This window comes from Oncorhynchus gorbuscha, unplaced genomic scaffold, assembly GCF_021184085.1.
Source record: "Oncorhynchus gorbuscha isolate QuinsamMale2020 ecotype Even-year unplaced genomic scaffold, OgorEven_v1.0 Un_scaffold_2413, whole genome shotgun sequence".
In the NCBI taxonomy this organism is placed as follows: domain Eukaryota; kingdom Metazoa; phylum Chordata; class Actinopteri; order Salmoniformes; family Salmonidae; genus Oncorhynchus; species Oncorhynchus gorbuscha.
Window position 1 is genome coordinate 52,457 of NW_025746932.1, and position 26,453 is coordinate 78,909.

The following is a 26,453-nucleotide window of genomic DNA, read 5'->3' on the forward strand; positions in this document are numbered from 1 at the left end:
CTAACCCTAACCTGAACCCTTTTAGCTTACCCTTCCCCTAACCTGAACCCTTTTAGCTAACCCTAACCTGAAAGCTTTTAGCTAACCCTAACCTGAACCCTTTTAGCTTACCCTTCCCCTTAACCTGAACCATTTTAGCTAACCCTAACCTGAACCCTTTTAGCTTACCCTTCCCCTAACCTGAACCCTTTTAGCTAACCCTAACCTGAACCCTTTTAGCTAACCCTAACCTGAACCCTTTTAGCTAACCCTAACCTGAACCCTTTTAGCTAACCCTAACCTGAACCATTTTAGCTAACCCTAACCTTAACCCTTTTAGCTAACCCTAACCTGAACCCTTTTAGCTTACCCTTCCCCTAACCTGAACCCTTTTAGCTAACCCTAACCTGAACCCTTTTAGCTAACCCTAACCCGAACCCTTTTAGCTTACCCTTCCCTAACCTGAACCCTTTTAGCTAACCCTAACCGGAATCATTTTAGCTAACCCTTCCCCTAACCTGAACCCTTTGAGCTAACCCTAACCTGAACCCTTTTAGCTAACCCTTCCCCTATCCTGAACCCTTTTAGCTAACCATAACCTGAACCCTTTTAGCTAACCCTAACCTGAACCCTTTTAGCTAACCCTAACCCATAGAGCTGGCTACCTAGCCACCTAGATCAGTGGTTTCCAACCAGGGGTACTTCAGAAGACTCATGACCACAGGCCTACTGGTAAAATGCACATGGGGAGTACTTCCGGGGTACTCCTGGCAGAGCAAAGTTCAGTTGGTGGTGCAGTAAAGCAAATTTACCTTTAGACACAACAAATTGCAAATCGTAACATATCATACGAATTGTATTTTCGTAACATATCATACGAATTGTATTTTCGTAACATAATCATAAGAAATGGATGATGGAAGTCCACCCATTAATACATATCAATACGCCTCCGAAACGTAACAAATACTAAATAGTGTGTGTTGGGTTTTTCCTCCAGGATAATACGCCGTGCTCTGAGCCCGTAGAGGGAGGGAGTCCCTGGTGGTAAATAGACACTTTGTTATGGTGTGAAAAGCACCACTACTACTGTTGCCACGCTTCGGGCGCAGGTAAATATTAACATTATCAATTGTAAACCATGTGCCAGTTTTTTAATATTAAGTAACTAGCTAGGCCTCTGAAATTCGTTAATGTTGGCTCTAGTTGATTGTTTAATTTTTTTTGTTTTTGAGGTGGGGAGAGTCGTCCTAAGCATGTAAAGTTAAAAGAGTTGATATTTCACACCTCGCTAGCTAACGTCAACTAGCTTGTTGCTAGCTTGTGGCTAGCTTGTTGCTAGCTTGTGGCTAGGCTTGTTGCTAGCTTGTTGCTAGCTTGTGGCTAGGCTTGTTGCTAGCTTGTTGCTAGCTTGTTGCTAGGCTTGTTGCTAGCTTGTTGCTAGGCTTGTGGCTAGGCTTGTGGCTAGCTTGTTGCTAGGCTTGTTGCTAGCTTGTTGCTAGGCTTGTGGCTAGGCTTGTGGCTAGCTTGTTGCTAGGCTTGTGGCTAGCTTGTGGCTAGGCTTGTGGCTAGCTTGTTGCTAGGCTTGTGGCTAGCTTGTGGCTAGGCCCTTAGGACGTGCTTCGGGAATCCCTTTCAGTTTGACTTGAGTCTAATTTTCTAGTCATCGTAACGTTAACGATATGTAACGTTAACGATATGATCTATTCCATTGGAATTGATTCTGAATCACGAATTTAATAGACCGGTAGCTAACGCTAGCTGGCTAGCGAGTGTTTGACAGCAAGCTAACGATCAGCTAGCTTCACGATGAAACCACATGGCTGCCTACCGGTTCGCTAACGTTAGCTGACGACCGGCTTTTCCCCTTACGGTACCGTCACCGTGCATTTAAAAGTGCAGATGCATTCGGTCGATGGTATCTAAATCTATTTAGTCGTGATACTTGTAAACTGGCTAGCGTATTGCTAAGCTAACGTTACCGGTGCTAACTAACTTTTCTCTGCCTACATTGATTGTCAGAGATATTTAGCCACTTACTACCTAGTTAGCATGTTGGCTAACTTACCAAGCTAACTATGAACTAGGATTGCTTGCAATTTATCTAGGAAGCTGTTATTCCACATGCTGTTGTATTTATAGATTCATGTTGTCACTTAATCAGACCACTTGTGTCAACTTTCATTATTCCGTTTACTTTTTAAATATCATCTATGGATTTGTTTTGTTTCAGTGGCATGGTGATCCCCTGGTTCCCTCAATTCCCTGATGTGTCAGCCAAAGTCCATGCCAGGAGGGTGTGTGATGGCACTTGATGGCCTCCAATGGAGCTGAAGACAAGTTGAATACAAGGGCCTCCTGCTCCCGGTCATCAACTCTCATTATTCGAGCCAAGTCAGCAGTGTTTCATACTGCTGACAGTCCCACTAGGCCCTTCAGCTCGCATGAGAAGAAGACCCTTAAATCCTGTGCCAGTGTCCCCCGGGTCACCAGTGACTCTATAGGTCAGCTGAATGCGAGGGTGGGTCAGACTCAGAACAACCACCTCCATACTGCCTCAGGGACCCCTCTACAACGTGCCTACAACCGTTCTGTGCCTGCTGCCACTTACCTAGCTAACAAGCCACAGCGTCCTGGTAGCGCAGCTGCTAATTTAGCTAATGGTCACTGTCAACCAACTGTTCTCTCTAAGAGTACACAGATATCTAGTGCTGACATTATCTCATACAGACATAACCCCGGTGTGTTAGAGCCAACCGTAAATAGCTATCGGCCCAGCTGCAACTTGGAATCACTAAATTTAAGATCACGGATCCTGGTCCGAAAAAGAGCCTTGTCGCCCCAGCCTGCTCCCTATCCAACGTGCCCCTGTCCACCAAAGGCAGAACGTGTCCCAGACTCGCAGAACAACGCTGCTTCACAGCCTGCTGAAAGCACCACCACCACCAGCATGCCCACCAACCAGTCAGTCCCCTGGACCAGTGGCAAGCTGAGAGACAATAGCAAAGGGTTTATGAGGCCCACTATGGGTAAAGTGCCTTCCTGTCCCAGACAGGAGACTACCCAGACAAGAGACTCAGCAAAACCTTTGTCTCCCCAGACCAAATCGGCCTCCTATTGCCGTAGCGGGGACAATGGGGATGGCAAAACCCAGACTAAGTTCACACACCACCCCCCAAACACTGTGCCTTTGCAGGATAGGTCATCCCACCACCAGGATGTGTCACTGGATCAGACATGGAGGCTCCAGGACCCGCATCAGTTTGAGAGCCTGATGGCAGCAGACATGGAGGGTCACTCCCAGAGGCTGGGCTTTTGTGCTGCTGTCCATGGGGCTCCTGGAGCTCATCATAACACAGCAACAGAGAGGATCAGGAAGGTCAACTCTGAGGTGGAGTTTACTGAGGCTGTGAGGAAGCTGACCCAGTCACGGAGCGCGCTCACCCCTCATCCCAGGAACGGGACTGTTAATAGTTTTACTACTGGAACATCAGGGTCCAACGTGGATCCAGTCCAGATTGGCAAAGCAATGACTAATAGCCCTGTCATCTCTGTCAGCCACAGCCCTGCTCCAGCCAAACCCTCTGTACCACTCTGCCTTACTATGAGAGACCAGCCTGTGTCCATGGAGACCTCCAGTGCCTCTGGCCTCGACAGTAACACCACAACAAACAGTAGTAGCACAACAGCCTCCATGGCACCTCTACCCCATGCAGGGATAACTCCAACACAGTCCTCTACCCAGGCCAGTGCCACAGCTATTTCTACTGCAGGGATAACTCCGACCCAGTCCTATACCCAGAACAGTGCCACAGCTAGTTCTGGTGCTAGTTCCATCCCAGAGAACACTGAGATGGGTTCTGAGTCCGCCTCAGATACTTCTCAGAGTCAGAGGCCTTCTGTCACCTCGGTGACCACCCAGATATCAGCCATACACCTGACCCAGGAGAGGAGTGTCTTGTCTCTACAGGGCGGCTACAGCCCCTCCCGGTCCCCTCCTGGCCTGGGGGAGGAACAACAGGCTGAGTCACCTCAGCTCTCCAGGTTAGTTCTGTTCTCCCACATACTACGAGCTGTTGTTAGACAAGATGGCATAGCATGTTTTGAGAGCTGGAACGGGACTATATAAATCCATTACATTATTTGTATTTAGTAGATAAATACTGAATGTATTGTCCGTGAATTGAATTAATTCATTAAGCTCTGTTGTGTTAACCAGCTTAAGTATTGGTGTCTTGAGAGTATGTTCTGTCATGTCTGTTTGTCTAGGGAACTCAGTGAGTCAGGTTGTGTGAAGCCTTTTTACTATCATGTTTCTTGCTTTGTCTTTGAGTTTCCTGTCTGTCCATACAGTCCACAGAGTGTTGCCATGCAGGAGGATGGAGACAGGGGGGAAGAGGACTATCCTGATGATGAGCTGGAGAATGACTGCAGTGGTGATGATGATGATGATGATGGTGAGGAAGACTCCTTTAACTATTCATTTAAACCCTAATCAACTAGACATGTGAAAATTACACCACTTAATTGGACTGGTGTAGCTAGGCTAACATAGTAGGACTGGTGTAGCTAGGCTAACATAGTAGGACCGGTGTAGCTAAGCTAACATAGTTGGACCGGTGTAGCTAGCCTAACATAGTTGGACCGGTGTAGCTAGGCTAACATAGTTGGACCGGTGTAGCTAGGCTAACATAGTTGGACCGGTGTAGCTAGGCTAACATAGTTGGACTGGTGTAGCTAGGCTAACATAGTAGGACCGGTGTAGCTAGGCTAACACTTAATTGGACTGGTGTAGCTAGGCTAACATAGTAGGACTGGTGTAGCTAGGCTAACATAGTAGGACCGGTGTAGCTAGGCTAACATAATTGGATAGGCTAACATAGTTGGATCGGTGTAGCTAGGCTAACATAGTTGGACCGGTGTAGCTAAGCTAACATAGTTGGATCGGTGTAGCTAAGCCTAACATAGTTGGACCGGTGTGTAGCTAAGTTGGCTAACATAGTTGGACCGGTGTAGCTAGGCTAACATAGTTGGACCGGTGTAGCTAGGCTAACATAGTAGGACCGGTGTAGCTAGGTTGGCTAGGCTAACATAGTTGGACCGCTGTAGCTAGGCTAACATAGTTGGACCGGTGTAGCTAGGCTAACATAGTTGGACTGCTGTGGCTAGCCTAACAGTTAGTATAGTTGGACCGGTGTAGCTAGCCTAACATAGTTGGACCGCTGTTAGCTAGCCTAACATAGTTGGACCGCCTAACATGTTGGAGCTAGCCTAACATAGTTGGACCGCTGTAGCTAGCCTAACATAGTTGGACCGCTGTAGCTAGGCTAACATAGTTGGACCGCTGTAGCTAGGCTAACATAGTTGGACCGCTGTAGCTAGGCTAACATAGTTGGACCGCTGTAGCTAGGCTAACATAGTGAATCCAATGCTCTACCTTCTTTCTCCTCAGAAGGGTCTGACTGCTCCTCTATGAATGATGCCTCGTCCACAGCCTCCATACCCGTCCTGCCAAAGTAAGTTGAATCGTTTTTCTGTGTGATTTAAAAACATTTTTATTTTTAGATTAATCGTTAAATGCTTTGTGCATTTTGAAGATATGATTTATTATCCTGTTCAGGCATTTTGTTTAGATTGATTGAAAGAAAAACATGTTATTACTATTCTATTGTGTTCTTACATATTTTGACAATGTTTTTAATTCAACTGTATTTTGGTAATTTACAAGACCACAAGTTCACCTGGGTCATACCTGAAACGGTTTGTAGAGTAGCCTTAATCCCCAGTCATGGTTTCAGGCCATCAAATCAAACGTTATTTGTCACATGCACTGAATACAACAAGTGAAGTAGACCTCACAGTGAAATGCTGAATACAACAGGACCTCACAGTGAAATGCTGAATACAACAGGTGTAGTAGACCTCACAGTGAAATGCTGAATACAACAGGTGTAGTAGACCTCACAGACCTCACAGTGAAATATAGCAGTGAAATGCTGAATACAACAGGTGTAGTAGATCTGACAGTGAATACAACAGGTGTAGTAGACCACAGTGAAATGCTGAATACAACAGTGTGTAGACTCACAGTGAAACAATACAACAGGTGTAGTAGACCTCACAGTGAAATAATACAACAGGTTCTCGGACTCACAGTGAAATGCTGAATAAATAGTCCAGGTGACCAGGTGTTGATACAGTGAAATTGTTCAGCAGTCTTACAACGGGTAGACCACAGTGAAATGCTGAATACAACAGGTGTACTAGACAGAGACAACCGTCTGTGACCTGGTCCTCGGTACAGCTTGTCGTGCGCCAGCAGAGACTGTGACCTGGTCCTCCGGTACAGCTTGTCGTGCGCCAGCAGAGACTGTGACCTGGTCCTCCGGTACAGCTTGTCGTGCGCCAGCAGAGACAACCGTCTGTGACCTGGTCCTCCGGTACAGCTTGTCGTGCGCCAGCAGAGACTGTGACCTGGTCCTCCGGTACAGCTTGTCGTGCGCCAGCAGAGACTGTGACCTGGTCCTCCGGTACAGCTTGTCGTGCGCCAGCAGAGACTGTGACCTGGTCCTCCGGTACAGCTTGTCGTGCGCCAGCAGAGACTGTGACCTGGTCCTCCGGTACAGCTTGTCGTGCGCCAGCAGAGACAACTGTCTGTGACCTGGTCCTCCGGTACAGCTTGTCGTGCGCCAGCAGAGACTGTGACCTGGTCCTCCGGTACAGCTTGTCGTGCGCCAGCAGAGACAACTGTCTGTGACCTGGTCCTCCGGTACAGCTTGTCGTGCGCCAGCAGAGACTGTGACCTGGTCCTCCGGTACAGCTTGTCGTGCGCCAGCAGAGACAACCGTCTGTGACCTGGTCCTCCGGTACAGCTTGTCGTGCGCCAGCAGAGACTGTGACCTGGTCCTCAGGTACAGCTTGTCGTGAGCTTGCAGAGACTGTGACCTGGCTGACTGGGGTTTTTCACCATTTGACTTGAAGACTTTGCCAGTCATTACGTGTCGTTGATTATTTTTTATAAACAGAAGGTTCAGTTCGTTATAGTCTAACTTAAAGATTATGAAGATTTACAATACTAGGAAGTTATGTTGATCTGTACACTTAAAACAGAGCAACTTCTGACAAAAAAAACCCCACAAATGATTTGAGAGAAATGCCCATTTATTAATCTGTGAAGCCAGTAGTGTCATGTTGCATCCTATTGTGACTAGATCTCTGTAGAAGGACCATTCATAACTCATATAGCCCTCCCAGTTGGGGCACCTGACAGTTCCCTGGTACGATGATGACAAAACCCAAGAGAGAGAATTGAACCTTTTCGTTCTAGTGGTTGCTGCCGGTGAAAGGTTGAAAGCACAGAGGCTAGTGGAAAGGTCTCCCAATTGTAAATCAGTGATAAAAGTGGAACTACCCGTCAATAATGGGCACACGAGTCTCTGTGTGGTCGAATAGTGCTTGGACTGTGGGATCATTGTCATACCGTGACGTCCCAGCTGATTGGAGGATTAGTATTAGGCTGTTTTTAGTTTTCTTCACAGCAAAAGCCAATGTAGAGTAGGTCCATTACCTCCAATTGAATGCCACTCAGTAGAGAGTTGGACTATATTTGGAAGCAGGTGGACCAAGCAGGACCAACAGAATCCTACATGACTGTCATGTGAGTTGTTGTTGTCGTTGTTTCAATTCTTATTTTGATAATTTATCTGACAAAATGTTTTTACTTTGAAGATGGTGAAGAAGACTTTTGTCATCGAATGCGATTGGAGTTTTATTGATTTGATCTTGAGGGAGTTGGTTTGGTTATGAAAATACTGTTTAATTCAAAATGTCTCCTGCCTTTCCAAAGACATGGCCCGACCGTGCCTCTTGAGTTAAACGGTCATATTTAAACTGGTGAGTTATCCTGCTTGGTGCCTTGTTTTTATTCCTCTGGACATTGATGACCAGGTGGTAGTTGTGTTGTCTGTGGTACGGTGGCAAAACGTGTGCCACCGTGTTGAACATAACAGTTGGCAGGGAAGGAATCTGTTTCTGTTCCATATTAAACAAGTATCTTTATAGTCTGTGTCTGTTTTGGTAATATTCCCAGAATCCCCGTTGTTTGCAGATTTAGTACAGAGTCATAGCTTGAATGCCTCTGTGTTCCAGTATCACGGATGAGGAGCTGATGAGCCCTGAATTAGAGGATGAGGGAGCTGAAGCCAGCTCTGGTCCCCAGCATGTTCCCCCTCATTCCCCCTACACTGTATTTCAGTACTGCCAACCAGAGAGGTAAGACACCCCTTCACTGTGTCCTATGGCACCCTATTCCCTATGTAGTGCACTACTTTAGACCAGAGCCCTATGGCACCCTATTCCCTATGTAGTACACTACTTTAGACCAGAGCCCTATGGCACCCTGCCTCCTATCCCCCCAGTAGAGGCTGCTGCCTCCTATCCCCCAGTAGATGCTGCTGCCTCCTATCCCCCCCAGTAGATGCTGCTGCCTCCTATCCCCCAGTAGAGACTGCTGCCTCTAGTCCTATCCCCCCAGTAGAGAGACTGCTGCCTCTAGTCCTATCCCCCCAGTAGAGAGACTGCTGCCTCCTATCCCCCAGTAGAGAGACTGCTGCCTCCTATCCCCCCAGTAGAGAGACTGCTGCCTCCTATCCCCCCAGTAGAGAGACTGCTGCCTCCTATCCCCCCAGTAGAGAGACTGCTGCCTCCTATCCCCCAGTAGAGAGACTGCTGCCTCATATCCCCCAGTAGAGAGACTGCTGCCTCATATCCCCCCAGTAGAGAGACTGCTGCCTCATATCCCCCCAGTAGAGAGACTGCTGCCTCCTATCCCCCCAGTAGAGAGACTGCTGCCTCATATCCCCCAGTAGAGACTGCTGCCTCTAGTCCTATCCCCCTGTAGACTGCTGCCTCATATCCCCCTAGTAGAGACTGCTGCCTCATATCCCCCAGTAGAGAGACTGCTGCCTCTAGTCCTATCCCCCCTGTAGACTGCTGCCTCATATCCCCCTAGTAGAGACTGCTGCCTCATATCCCCCCTGTAGACTGCTGCCTCATATCCCCCAGTAGACTGCTGCCTCTAGTCCTATCCCCATCAGTAGAGACTGCTGCCTCTAGTCCTATCCCCATCAGTAGAGACTGCTGCCTCTAGTCCTATCCCCATCAGTAGAGACTGCTGCCTCTAGACCTATCCCCCCAGTAGACTGCTGCCCCTAGTCCTATCCCCCCCAGTAGAGACTGCTGCCCCTAGTCCTATCCCCTCAGTAGAGACTGCTGCCTCTAGTCCTATCCCCCCAGTAGAGACTGCTGCCCCTAGTCCTATCCCCTCAGTAGAGACTGCTGCCTCATACCCCCAGTAGAGAGACTGCTGCCTCCTATCCCCCCAGTAGAGACTGCTGCCTCCTATCCTATCCCCCCCAGTAGAGACTGCTGCCTCTAGTCCTATCCCCCCAGTAGAGACTGCTGCCTCTAGTCCTATCCCCCAGTAGAGACTGCTGCCTCTAGTCCTATCCCCCCAGTAGAGACTGCTGCACCTAGTCCTATCCCCCCAGTAGAGACTGCTGCCTCTAGTCCTATCCCCCAGTAGAGACTGCTGCCTCTAGTCCTATCCCCCCAGTAGATACTGCCTCCTCCTATCCCCCCAGTAGAGAGACTGCTGCCTCCTATCCCCCCAGTAGAGAGACTGCTGCCCCTAGTCCTATCCCCTCAGTAGAGACTGCTGCCTCCTATCCCCCAGTAGAGAGACTGCTGCCCCTAGTCCTATCCCCCTCAGTAGAGACTGCTGCCTCCTATCCCCCCAGTAGAGACTGCTGCCCCTAGTCCTATCCCCCCACTGCTGCCACATATAGAGAGACTGCTGCCTCCTATCCCCCAGTAGAGAGACCTAGTCCTATCCCCCAGCAGAGACTGCTGCCTCTAGGCCTATCCCCCTCAGTAGAGACTGCTGCCTCTAGTCCTATTCCCCCAGTAAAGAGACTGCTTCCCCTAGTCCTATCCCCCAGTAAAGAGACTGCTGCCCCTAGTCCTATCCCCCTCAGTAGAGACTGCTCCCCCTAGTCCTATCCCCCTCAGTAGAGACTGCTGCCCCTAGTCCTATCCCCTCAGTAGAGACTGCTGCCTCTAGTCCTATCCCCCCAGTAGAGACTGCTGCCTCTAGTCCTATCCCCCCAGTAGAGACTGCTGCCTCTAGTCCTATCCCCCAGTAGAGACTGCTGCCCCTAGTCCTATCCCCTCAGTAGAGACTGCTGCCTCCTATCCCCCCAGTAGAGAGACTGCTGCCCCTAGTCCTATCCCCCTCAGTAGAGACTGCTGCCTCCTATCCCCCAGTAGAGAGACTGCTGCCCCTAGTCCTATCCCCCTCAGTAGAGACTGCTGCCTCCTATCCCCCCCAGTAGAGACTGCTGCCCCTAGTCCTATCCCCCCAGTAGAGAGACTGCTACCACATATCCCCCAGTAGAGAGACTGCTGCCTCCTATCCCCCCAGTAGAGACTGCTGCACCTAGTCCTATCCCCCAGCAGAGACTGCTGCCTCTAGGCCTATCCCCCTTAGTAGAGACTGCTGCCTCTAGTCCTATTCCCCCAGTAAAGAGACTGCTTCCCCTAGTCCTATCCCCCCAGTAGAGAGACTGCTGCCTCTAGTCCTATCCCCCCAGTAGAGAGACTGCTGCCCCTAGTCCTATCCCCCAGTAGAGACTGCTGCCTCTAGTCCTATCCCCCAGTAGAGACTGCTGCCCCTAGTCCTATCCCCCTCAGTAGAGACTGCTGCCTCCTATCCCCCCAGTAGAGAGACTGCTGCCCCTAGTCCTATCCCCTCAGTAGAGACTGCTGCCTCCTATCCCCCAGTAGAGAGACTGCTGCCCCTAGTCCTATCCCCCTCAGTAGAGACTGCTGCCTCCTATCCCCCCAGTAGAGACTGCTGCCCCTAGTCCTATCCCCCAGTAGAGACTGCTGCCACATATCCCCCCCAGTAGAGAGACTGCTGCCTCCTATCCCCCAGTAGAGACTGCTGCACCTAGTCCTATCCCCCCCCAGTAGAGAGACTGCTGCCCCTAGTCCTATCCCCTCAGTAGAGACTGCTGCCTCTAGTCCTATCCCCCCAGTAGAGACTGCTGCCTCTAGTCCTATCCCCCCCAGTAGAGACTGCTGCACCTAGTCCTATCCCCCAGTAGAGACTGCTGCCTCTAGTCCTATCCCCCCAGTAGAGACTGCTGCCCCTATTCCTATCCCCCTCAGTAGAGACTGCTGCCTCCTATCCCCCAGTAGAGAGACTGCTGCCCCTAGTCCTATCCCCTCAGTAGAGACTGCTGCCTCCTATCCCCCCAGTAGAGAGACTGCTGCCCCTAGTCCTATCCCGCTCAGTAGAGACTGCTGCCTCCTATCCCCCAGTAGAGAGACTGCTGCCCATAGTCCTATCCCCCCAGCAGAGAGACTGCTACCACATATCCCCCCAGTAGAGAGACTGCTGCCTCCTATCCCCCCAGTAGAGAGACTGCTGCACCTAGTCCTATCCCCCAGCAGAGACTGCTGCCTCTGAGCCTATCCCCTTAGTAGAGACTGCTGCCTCTAGTCCTATTCCCCCCAGTAAAGAGACTGCTGCCCCTAGTCCTATCCCCCAGTAGAGAGACTGCTGCCCCTAGTCCTATCCCCCCCCAGTAGAGACTGCTGCCCCTAGTCCTATCCCCCCAGTAGAGACTGCTGCCCCTAGTCCTATCCCCCCAGTAGAGACTGCTGCCCCTAGTCCTATCCCCCCAGTAGAGACTGCTGCCTCTAGTCCTATCCCCCCAGTAGAGACTGCTGCCTCTAGTCCTATCCCCCCAGTAGAGACTGCTGCCTCTAGTCCTATCCCCCCAGTAGAGACTGCTGCCCCTAGTCCTATCCCCCTCAGTAGAGACTGCTGCCTCCTATCCCCCAGTAGAGAGACTGCTGCCCCTAGTCCTATCCCCTCAGTAGAGACTGCTGCCTCCTATCCCCCCCCAGTAGAGACTGCTGCCCTAGTCCTATCCCCCCAGTAGAGAGACTGCTGCCACATATCCCCCCCCAGTAGAGAGACTGCTGCCTCCTATCCCCCCAGTAGAGAGACTGCTGCACCTAGTCCTATCCCCCAGCAGAGACTGCTGCCTCTCAGGCCTATCCCCCTCAGTAGAGACTGCTGCCTCTAGTCCTATTCCCCCAGTAACTGCTTCCTTAGTCCTATCCCCCCAGTAGAGAGACTGCTGCCTCTAGTCCTATCCCCCCAGTAGAGAGACTGCTGCCCCTAGTCCTATCCCCCCAGTAGAGACTGCTGCCCCTAGTCCTATCCCCTCAGTAGAGACTGCTGCCTCTAGTCCTATTCCCCCCAGTAACTGCTTCCCTTAGTCCTATCCCCCAGTAGAGAGACTGCTGCCTCTAGTCCTATCCCCCCAGTAGAGAGACTGCTGCCCCTAGTCCTATCCCCCCAGTAGAGACTGCTGCCACATATCCCCCCAGTAGAGAGACTGCTGCCTCCTATCCCCCCAGTAGAGAGACTGCTGCACCTAGTCCTATCCCCCCAGTAGAGAGACTGCTGCCCTAGTCCTATCCCCTCAGTAGAGACTGCTGCCTCTAGTCCTATCCCCCCAGTAGAGACTGCTGCCTCTAGTCCTATCCCCCCAGTAGAGACTGCTGCACCTAGTCCTATCCCCCCAGTAGAGACTGCTGCCTCCTAGTCCTATCCCCCCAGTAGAGACTGCTGCCCTAGTCCTATCCCCCTCAGTAGAGACTGCTGCCTCCTATCCCCCAGTAGAGAGACTGCTGCCCCTAGTCCTATCCCCCTCAGTAGAGACTGCTGCCTCCTATCCCCCAGTAGAGAGACTGCTGCCCCTAGTCCTATCCCGCTCAGTAGAGACTGCTGCCTCCTATCCCCCCAGTAGAGACTGCTGCCCTAGTCCTATCCCCCCAGTAGAGAGACTGCTACCACATATCCCCCCAGTAGAGAGACTGCTGCCTCCTATCCCCCAGTAGAGAGACTGCTGCACCTAGTCCTATCCCCCAGCAGAGACTGCTGCCTCTAGGCCTATCCCCCTTAGTAGAGACTGCTGCCTCTAGTCCTATTCCCCCCAGTAAAGAGACTGCTTCCCTAGTCCTATCCCCCCAGTAGAGAGACTGCTGCCCCTAGTCCTATCCCCCCAGTAGAGACTGCTGCCCCTAGTCCTATCCCCCCAGTAGAGACTGCTGCCTCTAGTCCTATCCCCTCAGTAGAGACTGCCTCTAGTCCTATCCCCCCCCTCTAGAGACTGCTGCCTCTAGTCCTATCCCCCCAGTAGAGACTGCTGCCTCTAGTCCTATCCCCCTAGAGAGTCTAGTCCTATCCCCCAGTAGAGACTGCTGCCCTCCTATCCCCCCCAGTAGAGAGACTGCTGCCCCTAGTCCTATCCCCCTCAGTAGAGACTGCTGCCTCCTATCCCCCAGTAGAGAGACTGCTGCCCCTAGTCCTATCCCCCTCAGTAGAGACTGCTGCCTCCTATCCCCCCAGTAGAGAGACTGCTGCCCCTAGTCCTATCCCCCTCAGTAGAGACTGCTGCCTCCTATCCCCCCAGTAGAGACTGCTGCCCCTAGTCCTATCCCCCAGTAGAGACTGCTGCCCTAGTCCTATCCCCCAGTAGAGACTGCTGCCACATATCCCCCAGTAGAGACTGCTGCCTCCTATCCCCCCCCAGTAGAGAGACTGCTGCACCTAGTCCTATCCCCCCAGCAGAGACTGCTGCCTCTAGGCCTATCCCCCTCAGTAGAGACTGCTGCCTCTAGTCCTATTCCCCCCAGTAACTGCTTCCCTTAGTCCTATCCCCCAGTAGAGAGACTGCTGCCTCTAGTCCTATCCCCCCCAGTAGAGAGACTGCTGCCCTAGTCCTATCCCCCCAGTAGAGACTGCTGCCCCTAGTCCTATCCCCTCAGTAGAGACTGCTGCCTCCTATCCCCCCAGTAGAGAGACTGCTGCCCCTAGTCCTATCCCCCTCAGTAGAGACTGCTGCCTCCTATCCCCCAGTAGAGAGACTGCTGCCCCTAGTCCTATCCCCTCAGTAGAGACTGCTGCCTCCTATCCCCCCAGTAGAGACTGCTGCCCCTAGTCCTATCCCCCCAGTAGAGAGACTGCTGCCACATATCCCCCAGTAGAGAGACTGCTGCCTCCTATCCCCCCAGTAGAGAGACTGCTGCACCTAGTCCTATCCCCCCAGCAGAGACTGCTGCCTCTAGGCCTATCCCCTCAGTAGAGACTGCTGCCTCTCCCCTCAGTAGAGACTGCTGCCTCTAGTCCTATTCCCCCAGTAAAGAGACTGCTTCCCCTAGTCCTATCCCCCAGTAAAGAGACTGCTAGTCCTATCCCCCCAGTAGAGACTAGTCCTATCCCCCCAGTAGAGAGACTGCTGCCCCTAGTCCTATCCCCTCAGTAGAGACTGCTGCCTCTAGTCCTATCCCCCCAGTAGAGACTGCTGCCTCTAGTCCTATCCCCCCAGTAGAGACTGCTGCACCTAGTCCTATCCCCCCAGTAGAGACTGCTGCCTCTAGTCCTATCCCCCCAGTAGAGTCTGCTGCCTCTAGTCCTATCCCCCCAGTAGAGACTGCTGCCCCTAGTCCTATCCCCCTCAGTAGAGACTGCTGCCTCCTATCCCCCCAGTAGAGACTGCTGCCCCTAGTCCTATCCCCCTCAGTAGAGACTGCTGCCTCCTATCCCCCCAGTAGTAGAGACTGCTGCCCCTAGTCCTATCCCCCTCAGTAGAGACTGCTGCCTCCTATCCCCCCAGTAGAGACTGCTGCCCCTAGTCCTATCCCCCCAGTAGAGAGACTGCTGCCACATATCCCCCAGTAGAGAGACTGCTGCCTCCTATCCCCCCAGTAGAGAGACTGCTGCACCTAGTCCTATCCCCCAGCAGAGACTGCTGCCTCTAGGCCTATCCCCTCAGTAGAGACTGCTGCCTCTAGTCCTATTCCCCCAGTAAAGAGACTGCTTCCCCTAGTCCTATCCCCCAGTAGAGAGACTGCTGCCTCTAGTCCTATCCCCCCAGTAGAGAGACTGCTGCCCCTAGTCCTATCCCCCAGTAGAGACTGCTGCCCCTAGTCCTATCCCCCAGTAGAGACTGCTGCCTCTAGTCTTATCCCCCCAGTAGAGACTGCTGCCTCTAGTCCTATCCCCCCAGTAGAGACTGCTGCCTCTAGTCCTATCCCCCCAGTAGAGACTGCTGCCTCTAGTCCCCCCATTAGTAGAGACTGCTGAGTCCTATCCCCCCAGTAGAGACTGCTGCCTCTAGTCCTATCCCCCAGTAGAGACTGCCCCTAGTCCTATCCCCCAGTAGAGACTGCTGCCTCTAGTCCTATCCCCCTCAGTAGAGACTGCTGCCTCTAGTCCTATCCCCCCAGTAGAGAGACTGCTGCCCCTAGTCCTATCCCCCCAGTAGAGACTGCTGCCTCTAGTCCTATCCCCCCAGTAGAGACTGCTGCCTCTAGTCCTATCCCCCTCAGTAGAGACTGCTGCCTCTAGTCCTATCCCCCAGTAGAGACTGCTGCCCCCTAGTCCTATCCCCCCAGTAGAGACTGCTGCCCCTAGTCCTATCCCCCAGTAGAGACTGCTGCCCCTAGTCCTATCCCCCAGTAGAGACTGCTGCCCCTAGTCCTATCCCCCCAGTAGAGACTGCTGCCCCTAGTCCTATCCCCCCAGTAGAGACTGCTGCCTCTAGTCCTATCCCCCCAGTAGAGACTGCTGCCTCTAGTCCTATCCCCCAGTAGAGACTGCTGCCTCTAGTCCTATCCCCCCAGTAGAGACTGCTGCCCCTAGTCCTATCCCCCCAGTAGAGAGAGTCCTGTAGAGACTGCCTCATATCCCCCCAGTAGAGAGACTGCTGCATATCCCCTAGTCCTAGAGAGACTGCTGCCTCATATCCCCCCAGTAGAGAGACTGCTGCCTCATATCCCCCCAGTAGAGAGACCTATCCCCCCAGTAGAGACTGCTGCCCCTATCCCCCAGTAGAGACTGCTCCCCTAGTCCTATCCCCCCCCAGTAGAGAGACTGCTGCCTCCTATCCCCCCAGTAGAGAGACTGCTACCTAGTCCTATCCCCCAGTAGAGACTGCTGCCCCTAGTCCTATCCCCCCAGTAGAGACTGCTGCCTCTAGTCCTATCCCCCCAGTAGAGACTGCTGCCTCTAGTCCTCCCCCCAGTAGAGACTGCTGCACCTAGTCCTATCCCCCCAGTAGAGACTGCTGCCTCTAGTCCTATCCCCCAGTAGAGACTGCTGCCCCTAGTCCTATCCCCCCAGTAGAGACTGCTGCCTCCTATCCCCCCAGTAGAGAGACTGCTGCCCCTAGTCCTATCCCCCTCAGTAGAGACTGCTGCCTCCTATCCCCCAGTAGAGAGACTGCTGCCCCTAGTCCTATCCCCTCAGTAGAGACTGCTGCCTCCTATCCCCCCAGTAGAGACTGCTGCCCTAGTCCTATCCCCCCAGTAGAGACTGCTACCACATATCCCACCCAGTAGAGAGACTGCTGCCTCCTATCCCCCCAGTAGAGAGACTGCTGCACCTAGTCCTATCCCCCCAGCAGAGACTGCTGCCTCTAGTCCTATCCCCCTTAGTAGAGACTGCTGCCTCTAGTCCTATTCCCCCCCAGTAAAGAGACTGCTTCCCCTAGTCCTATCCCCCCAGTAGAGACTGCTGCCCCTAGTCCTATCCCCCCAGTAGAGACTGCTGCCCCTAGTCCTATCCCCCCAGTAGAGACTGCTGCCCCTAGTCCTATCCCCCCAGTAGAGACTGCTGCCCCTAGTCCTATCCCCCCAGTAGAGACTGCTGCCCCTAGTCCTATCCCCCCAGTAGAGACTGCTGCCTCTAGTCCTATCCCCCCAGTAGAGACTGCTGCCTCTAGTCCTATCCCCCCAGTAGAGACTGCTGCCCCTAGTCCTATCCCCTCAGTAGAGACTGCTGCCTCCTATCCCCCTAGAGAGACTGCTGCCCCTAGTCCTATCCCCCTCAGTAGAGACTGCTGCCTCCTATCCCCCCCAGTAGAGACTGCTGCCCCTAGTCCTATCCCCCCAGTAGAGAGACTGCTGCCACATATCCCCCCAGTAGAGACTGCTGCCTCCTATCCCCCCAGTAGAGACTGCTGCACCTAGTCCTATCCCCCAGCAGAGACTGCTGCCTCTAGGTCCTATCCCCCTCAGTAGAGACTGCTGCCTCTAGTCCTATTCCCCCAGTAACTGCTTCCCTTAGTCCTATCCCCCCAGTAGAGACTGCTGCCTCTAGTCCTATCCCCCCAGTAGAGAGACTGCTGCCCCTAGTCCTATCCCCCCAGTAGAGACTGCTGCCCTAGTCCTATCCCCCCAGTAGAGAGACTGCTGCCCCTAGTCCTATCCCCCAGTAGAGACTGCTGCCCTAGTCCTATCCCCCAGTAGAGAGACTGCTGCCCCTAGTCCTATCCCCCAGTAGAGAGACTGCTGCCCCTAGTCCTATCCCCCCAGTAGAGACTGCTGCCACATATCCCCCCAGTAGAGAGACTGCTGCCTCCTATCCCCCCAGTAGAGAGACTGCTGCACCTAGTCCTATCCCCCAGTAGAGAGACTGCTGCCCCTAGTCCTATCCCCCTCAGTAGAGACTGCTGCCTCTAGTCCTATCCCCCCAGTAGAGACTGCTGCCTCTAGTCCTATCCCCCCAGTAGAGACTGCTGCACCTAGTCCTATCCCCCCAGTAGAGACTGCTGCCTCTAGTCCTATCCCCCCAGTAGAGACTGCTGCCCCTAGTCCTATCCCCCTCAGTAGAGACTGCTGCCTCCTATCCCCCCAGTAGAGAGACTGCTGCCCCTAGTCCTATCCCCTCAGTAGAGACTGCTGCCTCCTATCCCCCCAGTAGAGAGACTGCTGCCCCTAGTCCTATCCCCTCAGTAGAGACTGCTGCCTCCTATCCCCCCAGTAGAGACTGCTGCCCATAGTCCTATCCCCCAGTAGAGAGACTGCTACCACATATCCCCCCAGTAGAGAGACTGCTGCCTGCCTCCTATCCCCCCAGTAGAGAGACTGCTGCACCTAGTCCTATCCCCCAGCAGAGACTGCTGCCTCTAGGCCTATCCCCCTTAGTAGAGACTGCTGCCTCTAGTCCTATTCCCCCCAGTAAAGAGACTGCTTCCCTAGTCCTATCCCCCAGTAGAGAGACTGCTGCCTCTAGTCCTAGTAGAGAGACTCCCCCTAGTCCTAGAGACTGCTGCCCTAGTCCTATCCCCCCAGTAGAGACTGCTGCCTCTAGTCCTATCCCCCTCAGTAGAGACTGCTGTCCTATCCCCCCAGTAGAGACTGCTGCCCTAGTCCTATCCCCCCAGTAGAGACTGCTGCCTCTAGTCCTATCCCCCCAGTAGAGACTGCTGCCTCTAGTCCTATCCCCCCAGTAGAGAGACTGCTGCCCCTAGTCCTATCCCCCTCAGTAGAGACTGCTGCCTCCTATCCCCCAGTAGAGAGACTGCTGCCCCTAGTCCTATCCCCTCAGTAGAGACTGCTGCCTCCTATCCCCCAGTAGAGAGACTGCTGCCCCTAGTCCTATCCCCCTCAGTAGAGACTGCTGCCTCCTATCCCCCCCAGTAGAGACTGCTGCCCCTAGTCCTATCCCCCAGTAGAGACTGCTGCCCCTAGTCCTATCCCCCAGTAGAGACTGCTGCCACATATCCCCCCAGTAGAGAGACTGCTGCCTCCTATCCCCCCCAGTAGAGAGACTGCTGCACCTAGTCCTATCCCCCAGCAGAGACTGCTGCCTCTAGGCCTATCCCCCTCAGTAGAGACTGCTGCCTCTAGTCCTATTCCCCCCAGTAACTGCTTCCCTTAGTCCTATCCCCCCAGTAGAGAGACTGCTTCCCTCTAGTCCTATCCCCCCAGTAGAGAGACTGCTGCCCCTAGTCCTATCCCCCAGTAGAGACTGCTGCCCCTAGTCCTATCCCCCCAGTAGAGACTGCTGCCTCCTATCCCCCCAGTAGAGAGACTGCTGCCCCTAGTCCTATCCCCCTCAGTAGAGACTGCTGCCTCCTATCCCCCAGTAGAGACTGCTGCCTCTAGTCCTATCCCCCCAGTAGAGACTGCTGCCCTAGTCCTATCCCCCAGTAGAGAGACTGCTGCCACATATCCCCCAGTAGAGAGACTGCTGCCTCCTATCCCCCCAGTAGAGAGACTGCTGCACCTAGTCCTATCCCCCAGCAGAGACTGCTGCCTCTAGGCCTATCCCCTCAGTAGAGACTGCTGCCCCAGTAGAGACTGCTCCTAGTCCTATTCCCCCCAGTAAAGAGACTTTTCCCCTAGTCCTATCCCCCAGTAAAGAGACTGCTGCCCCTAGTCCTATCCCCCTAGAGATCCATATCCCCCCAGTAGAGAGAGATCCCCCAGCAGAGACTGCTGCCTCTAGTCCTATCCCCCAGTAGAGACTGCTGCCTCTAGTCCTATTCCCCCAGTAACTGCTTCCCTAGTCCTATCCCCCCAGTAGAGACTGCTGCCTCTAGTCCTATCCCCCAGTAGAGACTGCTGCCCTAGTCCTATCCCCCAGTAGAGACTGCTGCCCCTAGTCCTATCCCCCTCAGTAGAGACTGCCTCCTATCCCCCCAGTAGAGACTGCTGCCCCTAGTCCTATCCCCCAGTAGAGACTGCTGCCTCCTATCCCCCAGTAGAGAGACTGCTGCCCCTAGTCCTATCCCCTCAGTAGAGACTGCTGCCTCCTATCCCCCAGTAGAGACTGCTGCCCCTAGTCCTATCCCCCAGTAGAGAGACTGCTGCCACATATCCCCCAGTAGAGAGACTGCTGCCTCCTATCCCCCCAGTAGAGAGACTGCTGCACCTAGTCCTATCCTATCCTATCCCCCCAGTAGAGACTGCTGCCTCTAGGCCTATCCCCCTCAGTAGAGACTGCTGCCTCTAGTCCTATTCCCCCCCAGTAAAGAGACTGCTTCCCTAGTCCTATCCCCCAGTAAAGAGACTGCTCCCCTAGTCCTATCCCCCCCAGTAGAGAGACTGCTGCCCTAGTCCTATCCCCCCCAGTAGAGACTGCTGCCTCTAGTCCTATCCCCCCAGTAGAGACTGCTGCCTCTAGTCCTATCCCCCCCAGTAGAGACTGCTGCACCTAGTCCTATCCCCCCAGTAGAGACTGCTGCCCCTAGTCCTATCCCCCCAGTAGAGACTGCTGCCTCTAGTCCTATCCCCCAGTAGAGACTGCTGCCCCTAGTCCTATCCCCTCAGTAGAGACTGCTGCCTCCTATCCCCCCAGTAGAGAGACTGCTGCCCTAGTCCTATCCCCCTCAGTAGAGACTGCTGCCTCCTATCCCCCCAGTAGAGAGACTGCTGCCCCTAGTCCTATCCCCTCAGTAGAGACTGCTGCCTCCTATCCCCCAGTAGAGACTGCTGCCCCTAGTCCTATCCCCCAGTAGAGAGACTGCTGCCACATATCCCCCCAGTAGAGAGACTGCTGCCTCCTATCCCCCCAGTAGAGAGACTGCTGCACCTAGTCCTATCCCCCCAGCAGAGACTGCTGCCTCTAGGCCTATCCCCTCAGTAGAGACTGCTGCCTCTAGTCCTATTCCCCCAGTAAAGAGACTGCTTCCCCTAGTCCTATCCCCCCAGTAGAGACTGCTGCCTCTAGTCCTATCCCCCAGTAGAGACTGCTGCCCCTAGTCCTATCCCCCCAGTAGAGACTGCTGCCCCTAGTCCTATCCCCCAGTAGAGACTGCTGCCTCTAGTCCTATCCCCCCAGTAGAGACTGCTGCCTCTAGTCCTATCCCCCAGTAGAGACTGCTGCCTCTAGTCCTATCCCCCCAGTAGAGACTGCTGCCTCTAGTCCTATCCCCCCATTAGAGACTGCTGCCTCTAGTCCTATCCCCCTCAGTAGAGACTGCTGCCTCTAGTCCTATCCCCTCAGTAGAGACTGCTGCCTCTAGTCCTATCCCCCAGTAGAGACTGCTGCCTCTAGTCCTATCCCCCAGTAGAGACTGCTGCCTCTAGTCCTATCCCCCTCAGTAGAGACTGCTGCCTCTAGTCCTATCCCCCAGTAGAGACTGCTGCCCCTAGTCCTATCCCCCAGTAGAGACTGCTGCCTCTAGTCCTATCCCCCCAGTAGAGACTGCTGCCTCTAGTCCTATCCCCCTCAGTAGAGACTGCTGCCTCTAGTCCTATCCCCCAGTAGAGACTGCTGCCCTAGTCCTATCCCCCCAGTAGAGACTGCTGCCCCTAGTCCTATCCCCCCAGTAGAGACTGCTGCCCCTAGTCCTATCCCCCAGTAGAGACTGCTGCCCCTAGTCCTATCCCCCAGTAGAGACTGCTGCCCCTAGTCCTATCCCCCAGTAGAGACTGCTGCCTCTAGTCCTATCCCCCAGTAGAGACTGCTGCCTCTAGTCCTATCCCCCAGTAGAGACTGCTGCCTCTAGTCCTATCCCCCCAGTAGAGACTGCTGCCCCTAGTCCTATCCCCCAGTAGAGACTGCTGCCTCTAGTCCTATCCCCCAGTAGAGACTGCTGCCTCATATCCAGTAGAGAGACCCCCTCATATCCCCCAGTAGAGAGACTGCTGCCCCTCATATCCCCCTAGAGAGACTGCTGCCTCCTATCCCCCAGTAGAGAGACTGCTGACATATCCCCCAGTAGAGAGACTGCTGCCTCATATCCCCCAGTAGAGACTCCTATCCCCCCAGTAGAGACTAGTCCTATCCCCCCAGTAGAGAGACTGCTGCCTCCTATCCCCCCAGTAGAGAGACTGCTGCACCTAGTCCTATCCCCCAGTAGAGACTGCTGCCTCTAGTCCTATCCCCCTCAGTAGAGACTGCTGCCTCTAGTCCTATCCCCCAGTAAAGAGACTGCTGCCCCTAGTCCTATCCCCCAGTAAAGAGACTGCTTCCCTAGTCCTATCCCCCCAGTAGAGAGACTGCTGCCCCTAGTCCTATCCCCTCAGTAGAGACTGCTGCCCTAGTCCTATCCCCCCAGTAGAGACTGCTGCCCTAGTCCTATCCCCCCAGTAGAGACTGCTGCCCCTAGTCCTATCCCCCCAGTAGAGACTGCTGCCCCTAGTCCTATCCCCCCAGTAGAGACTGCTGCCCCTAGTCCTATCCCCCCAGTAGAGACTGCTGCCTCCTATCCCCCAGTAGAGAGACTGCTGCCCCTAGTCCTATCCCCCAGTAGAGACTGCTGCCTCCTATCCCCCAGTAGAGACTGCTGCCCCTAGTCCTATCCCCCCAGTAGAGACTGCTATATCCCCCCAGTAGAGACTGCTGAGTCCTATCCCCCCCAGTAGAGAGACTGCTGCCCCTAGCTCCTATCCCCCCAGTAGAGAGACTGCTGCACCTAGTCCTATCCCCCAGCAGAGACTGCTGCCTCTAGGCCTATCCCCCTCAGTAGAGACTGCTGCCTCTAGTCCTATTCCCCCCAGTAAAGAGACTGCTTCCCCTAGTCCTATCCCCCCAGTAGAGAGACTGCTGCCCTAGTCCTATCCCCCCAGTAGAGAGACTGCTGCCCCTAGTCCTATCCCCCAGTAGAGACTGCTGCCCCTAGTCCTATCCCCCAGTAGAGACTGCTGACCTCTAGTCCTATCCCCCAGTAGAGACTGCTGCCTCTAGTCCTATCCCCCAGTAGAGACTGCTGCCTCTAGTCCTATCCCCCAGTAGAGACTGCTGCCTCTAGTCCTATCCCCCAGTAGAGACTGCTGCCTCTAGTCCTATCCCCCCCAGTAGAGACTGCTGCCTCTAGTCCTATCCCCCAGTAGAGACTGCTGCCTCTAGTCCTATCCCCCTCAGTAGAGACTGCTGCCTCTAGTCCTATCCCCCTCAGTAGAGACTGCTGCCCCTAGTCCTATCCCCCCAGTAGAGACTGCTGCCCTAGTCCTATCCCCCAGTAGAGACTGCTGCCCCTAGTCCTATCCCCCCAGTAGAGACTGCTGCCTCTAGTCCTATCCCCCCCAGTAGAGACTGCTGCCTCTAGTCCTATCCCCCCAGTAGAGACTGCTGCCCTAGTCCTATCCCCCAGCAGAGACTGCTGTCCTATCCCCTCAGAGACTGCTGCCTCATATCCCCCCAGTAGAGAGACTGCTGCCTCATATCCCCCAGTAGAGACTGCTGCCCCTAGTCTTATCCCCCCAGTAGGGACTGCTGCCTCCTATCCCCCCAGTAGAGACTGCTGCCCCTAGTCCTATCCCCCAGTAGAGAGACTGCTGCCACATATCCCCCAGTAGAGAGACTGCTGCCTCCTATCCCCCCAGTAGAGAGACTGCTGCCCCTAGTCCTATCCCCCTCAGTAGAGACAGCTGCCTCTAGTCCTATCCCCCCCAGTAGAGACTGCTGCCTCTAGTCCTATCCCCCCAGTAGAGACTGCTGCACCTAGTCCTATCCCCCAGTAGAGACTGCTGCCTCTAGTCCTATCCCCCCAGTAGAGACTGCTGCCTCTAGTCCTATCCCCCAGTAGAGACTGCTGCCCCTAGTCCTATCCCCTCAGTAGAGACTGCTGCCTCCTATCCCCCAGTAGAGACTGCTGCCCCTAGTCCTATCCCCTCAGTAGAGACTGCTGCCTCCTATCCCCCCCCAGTAGAGACTGCTGCCCCTAGTCCTATCCCCCCAGTAGAGACTGCTGCCACATATCCCCCCCAGTAGAGACTGCTGCCTCCTATCCCCCCAGTAGAGAGACTGCTGCCCCTAGTCCTATCCCCCCCCAGTAGAGACTGCTGCCCCTAGTCCTATCCCCCTAGTAGAGACTGCTGCCCCTAGTCCTATCCCCCAGTAGAGACTGCTGCCTCTAGTCCTATCCCCCCCAGTAGAGACTGCTGCCTCTAGTCCCATCCCCCTCAGTAGAGACTGCTGCCTCTAGTCCTATCCCCCAGTAGAGACTGCTGCCCTAGTCCTATTCCCCCCAGTAAAGAGACTGCTTCCCCTAGTCCTATCCCCCAGTAAAGAGACTGCTTCCCCTAGTCCTATCCCCCAGTAGAGAGACTGCTGCCCTAGTCCTATCCCCCCAGTAGAGAGACTGCTGCCCCTAGTCCTATCCCCCCAGTAGAGAGACTGCTGCCTCTAGTCCTATCCCCCCAGTAGAGAGACTGCTGCCTCTAGTCCTATCCCCCAGTAGAGACTGCTGCCCTAGTCCTATCCCCCTAGTAGAGACCTGCCCCTAGTCCTATCCCCCCAGTAGAGACTGCTGCCTCTAGTCCTATCCCCCAGTAGAGACTGCTGCCTCTAGTCCTATCCCCCCAGTAGAGACTGCTGCCTCTAGTCCTATCCCCCCAGTAGAGACTGCTGCCTCTAGTCCTATCCCCCTCAGTAGAGACTGCTGCCTCTAGTCCTATCCCCCCAGTAGAGACTGCTGCCTCTAGTCCTATCCCCCTCAGTAGAGACTGCTGCCTCTAGTCCTATCCCCCCTCAGTAGAGACTGCTGCCCTAGTCCTATCCCCCTCAGTAGAGACTGCTGCCTCTAGTCCTATCCCCCCAGTAGAGACTGCTGCCTCTAGTCCTATCCCCCCAGTAGAGACTGCTGCCTCTAGTCCTATCCCCCCAGTAGAGACTGCTGCCTCTAGTCCTATCCCCCAGTGGGAGACTGCTGCCTCTAGTCCTATCCCCCCAGTAGAGACTGCTGCCCTAGTCCTATCCCCCAGTAGAGACTGCTGCCCCTAGTCCTATCCCCCAGTCCCCCAGAGAGACTGCTGCCCCTAGTCCTATCCCCCCAGTAGGACTGCCTCTAGTCCTATCTGGTCCCCCCCAGTAGAGGACTGCTGCCTCTAGTCCTATCCCCCAGTAGAGGACTGCTGCCTCATATCCCCCAGTAGAGACTGCTGCCCCTAGTCCTATCCCCCCAGTAGGAGAGACTGCTGCCCATATCCCCCCAGTAGAGACTGCTGCCCTAGTCCTATCCCCCAGTAGAGACTGCTGCCCCTAGTCCCCCTGAGATGCCTCATATCCCCCCAGTAGAGACTGCTGCCCCTAGTCCTATCCCCCAGTAGGACTGCTGCCTCTAGTCCTATCCCCCAGTAGAGACTGCTGCCCCTAGTCCTATCCCCCCAGTAGAGACTGCTGCCTCTAGTCCTATCCCCCCAGTGGAGACTGCTGCCCCTAGTCCTATCCCCCCAGTAGAGACTGCTGCCTCCTATCCCCCCAGTAGAGACTGCTGCCTCCTATCCCCCAGTAGAGACCTGCCTCTATCCCCCCAGTAGAGACTGCTGCCCCTAGTCCTATCCCCCAGTAGAGACTGCTGCCCCTAGTCCTGCTGCCCCTAGTCCTATCCCCCAGTAGAGACTGCTGCCTCTAGTCCTATCCCCCAGTAGAGACTGCTGCCTCTAGTCCTATCCCCCAGTAGAGACTGCTGCCCTAGTCCTATCCCCCAGTAGAGACTGCTGCCTCTAGTCCTATCCCCCCAGTAGAGACTGCTGCCTCTAGTCCTATCCCCCAGTAGAGACTGCTGCCTCTAGTCCTATCCCCCCAGTAGAGACTGCTGCCTCTAGTCCTATCCCCCTCAGTAGAGACTGCTGCCCCTAGTCCTATCCCCCAGTAGAGACTGCTGCCCCTAGTCCTATCCCCCCAGTAGAGACTGCTGCCTCTAGTCCTATCCCCCAGTAGAGGACTGCTGCCTCTAGTCCTATCCCCCAGTAGAGACTGCTGCCTCTAGTCCTATCCCCCCAGTAGAGACTGCTGCCTCTAGTCCTATCCCCCAGTAGAGACTGCTGCCTCTAGTCCTATCCCCCAGTAGAGAGACTGCTGCCTCTAGTCCTATCCCCCCAGTAGAGAGTCTATCCCCCCCAGTCAGTGCTGCCCCTAGTCCTATCCCCCCAGTAGAGAGACTGCTGCCTCTAGTCCTATCCCCCAGTAGAGAGACTGCCCCTAGTCCTATCCCCCAGTAGAGACTGCTGCCTCTAGTCCTATCCCCCCAGAGACTGCCCCTAGTCCTATCCCCCCCAGTGAGACTGCTGCCCCTAGTCCTATCCCCCCAGTAGAGACTGCTGCCTCTAGTCCTATCCCCCAGTGCAGAGACTGCTGCCCTAGTCCTATCCCCCTAGTAGAGGGACTGCTGCCTCTAGTCCTATCCCCCCAGTAGAGACTGCTGCCCCTAGTCCTATCCCCCCCCAGTAGAGAGACTGCTGCCTCATATCCCCCAAGTGGTGAGACTGCGTTCTCTAGCCCCATCGAAAGCTCCATTGTATATAATTTTGAATCCAAATGACACCCTTCTCTCTTCATAGTGCACTTGGTTCTACCAGGGCCTGTAGGGAATGTGCTTCCATCCGTAGTCCTGTAGCTGTAATGTGTTGTTTCAGTGGAGCCCTGCCACCAGAACAGAGGAAGCTGCTCAAATGGAAGATGAGCACTGTGACTCCCAACATAGTCAAACACACCATCGCCAGGTCGCACTTAAAGTCACCAAGAGTGAGTTCCTTAAGGGTTTGAAGTCCCTCCGTTTTTTGCCTATTTGACATTTTAAAGACGTCTTGTATGTCTGTTCATATCTGTTCATAAAAATAACAAAACGTTAATTAAGTTCATTGTTGTTGCAGGAAGTCAT

General features: G+C 54.2%; 1 protein-coding gene across 1 annotated transcript; it reads left to right on the forward strand.

Annotated features, from left to right (window-relative positions):
* Positions 1-938: 938 nt before the first annotated feature.
* On the forward strand, positions 939-26,317 carry LOC124025754 (serine-rich adhesin for platelets-like; the record flags this gene model as incomplete). Its single annotated transcript, XM_046339095.1, has 6 exons — positions 939-1,091; positions 2,213-4,023; positions 4,333-4,436; positions 5,432-5,495; positions 8,128-8,250; positions 26,209-26,317. Coding segments are annotated over exons 2-6 (2,130 nt in total), but the record flags the coding sequence as incomplete, so codon positions are not given.
* Positions 26,318-26,453: the final 136 nt, after the last annotated feature.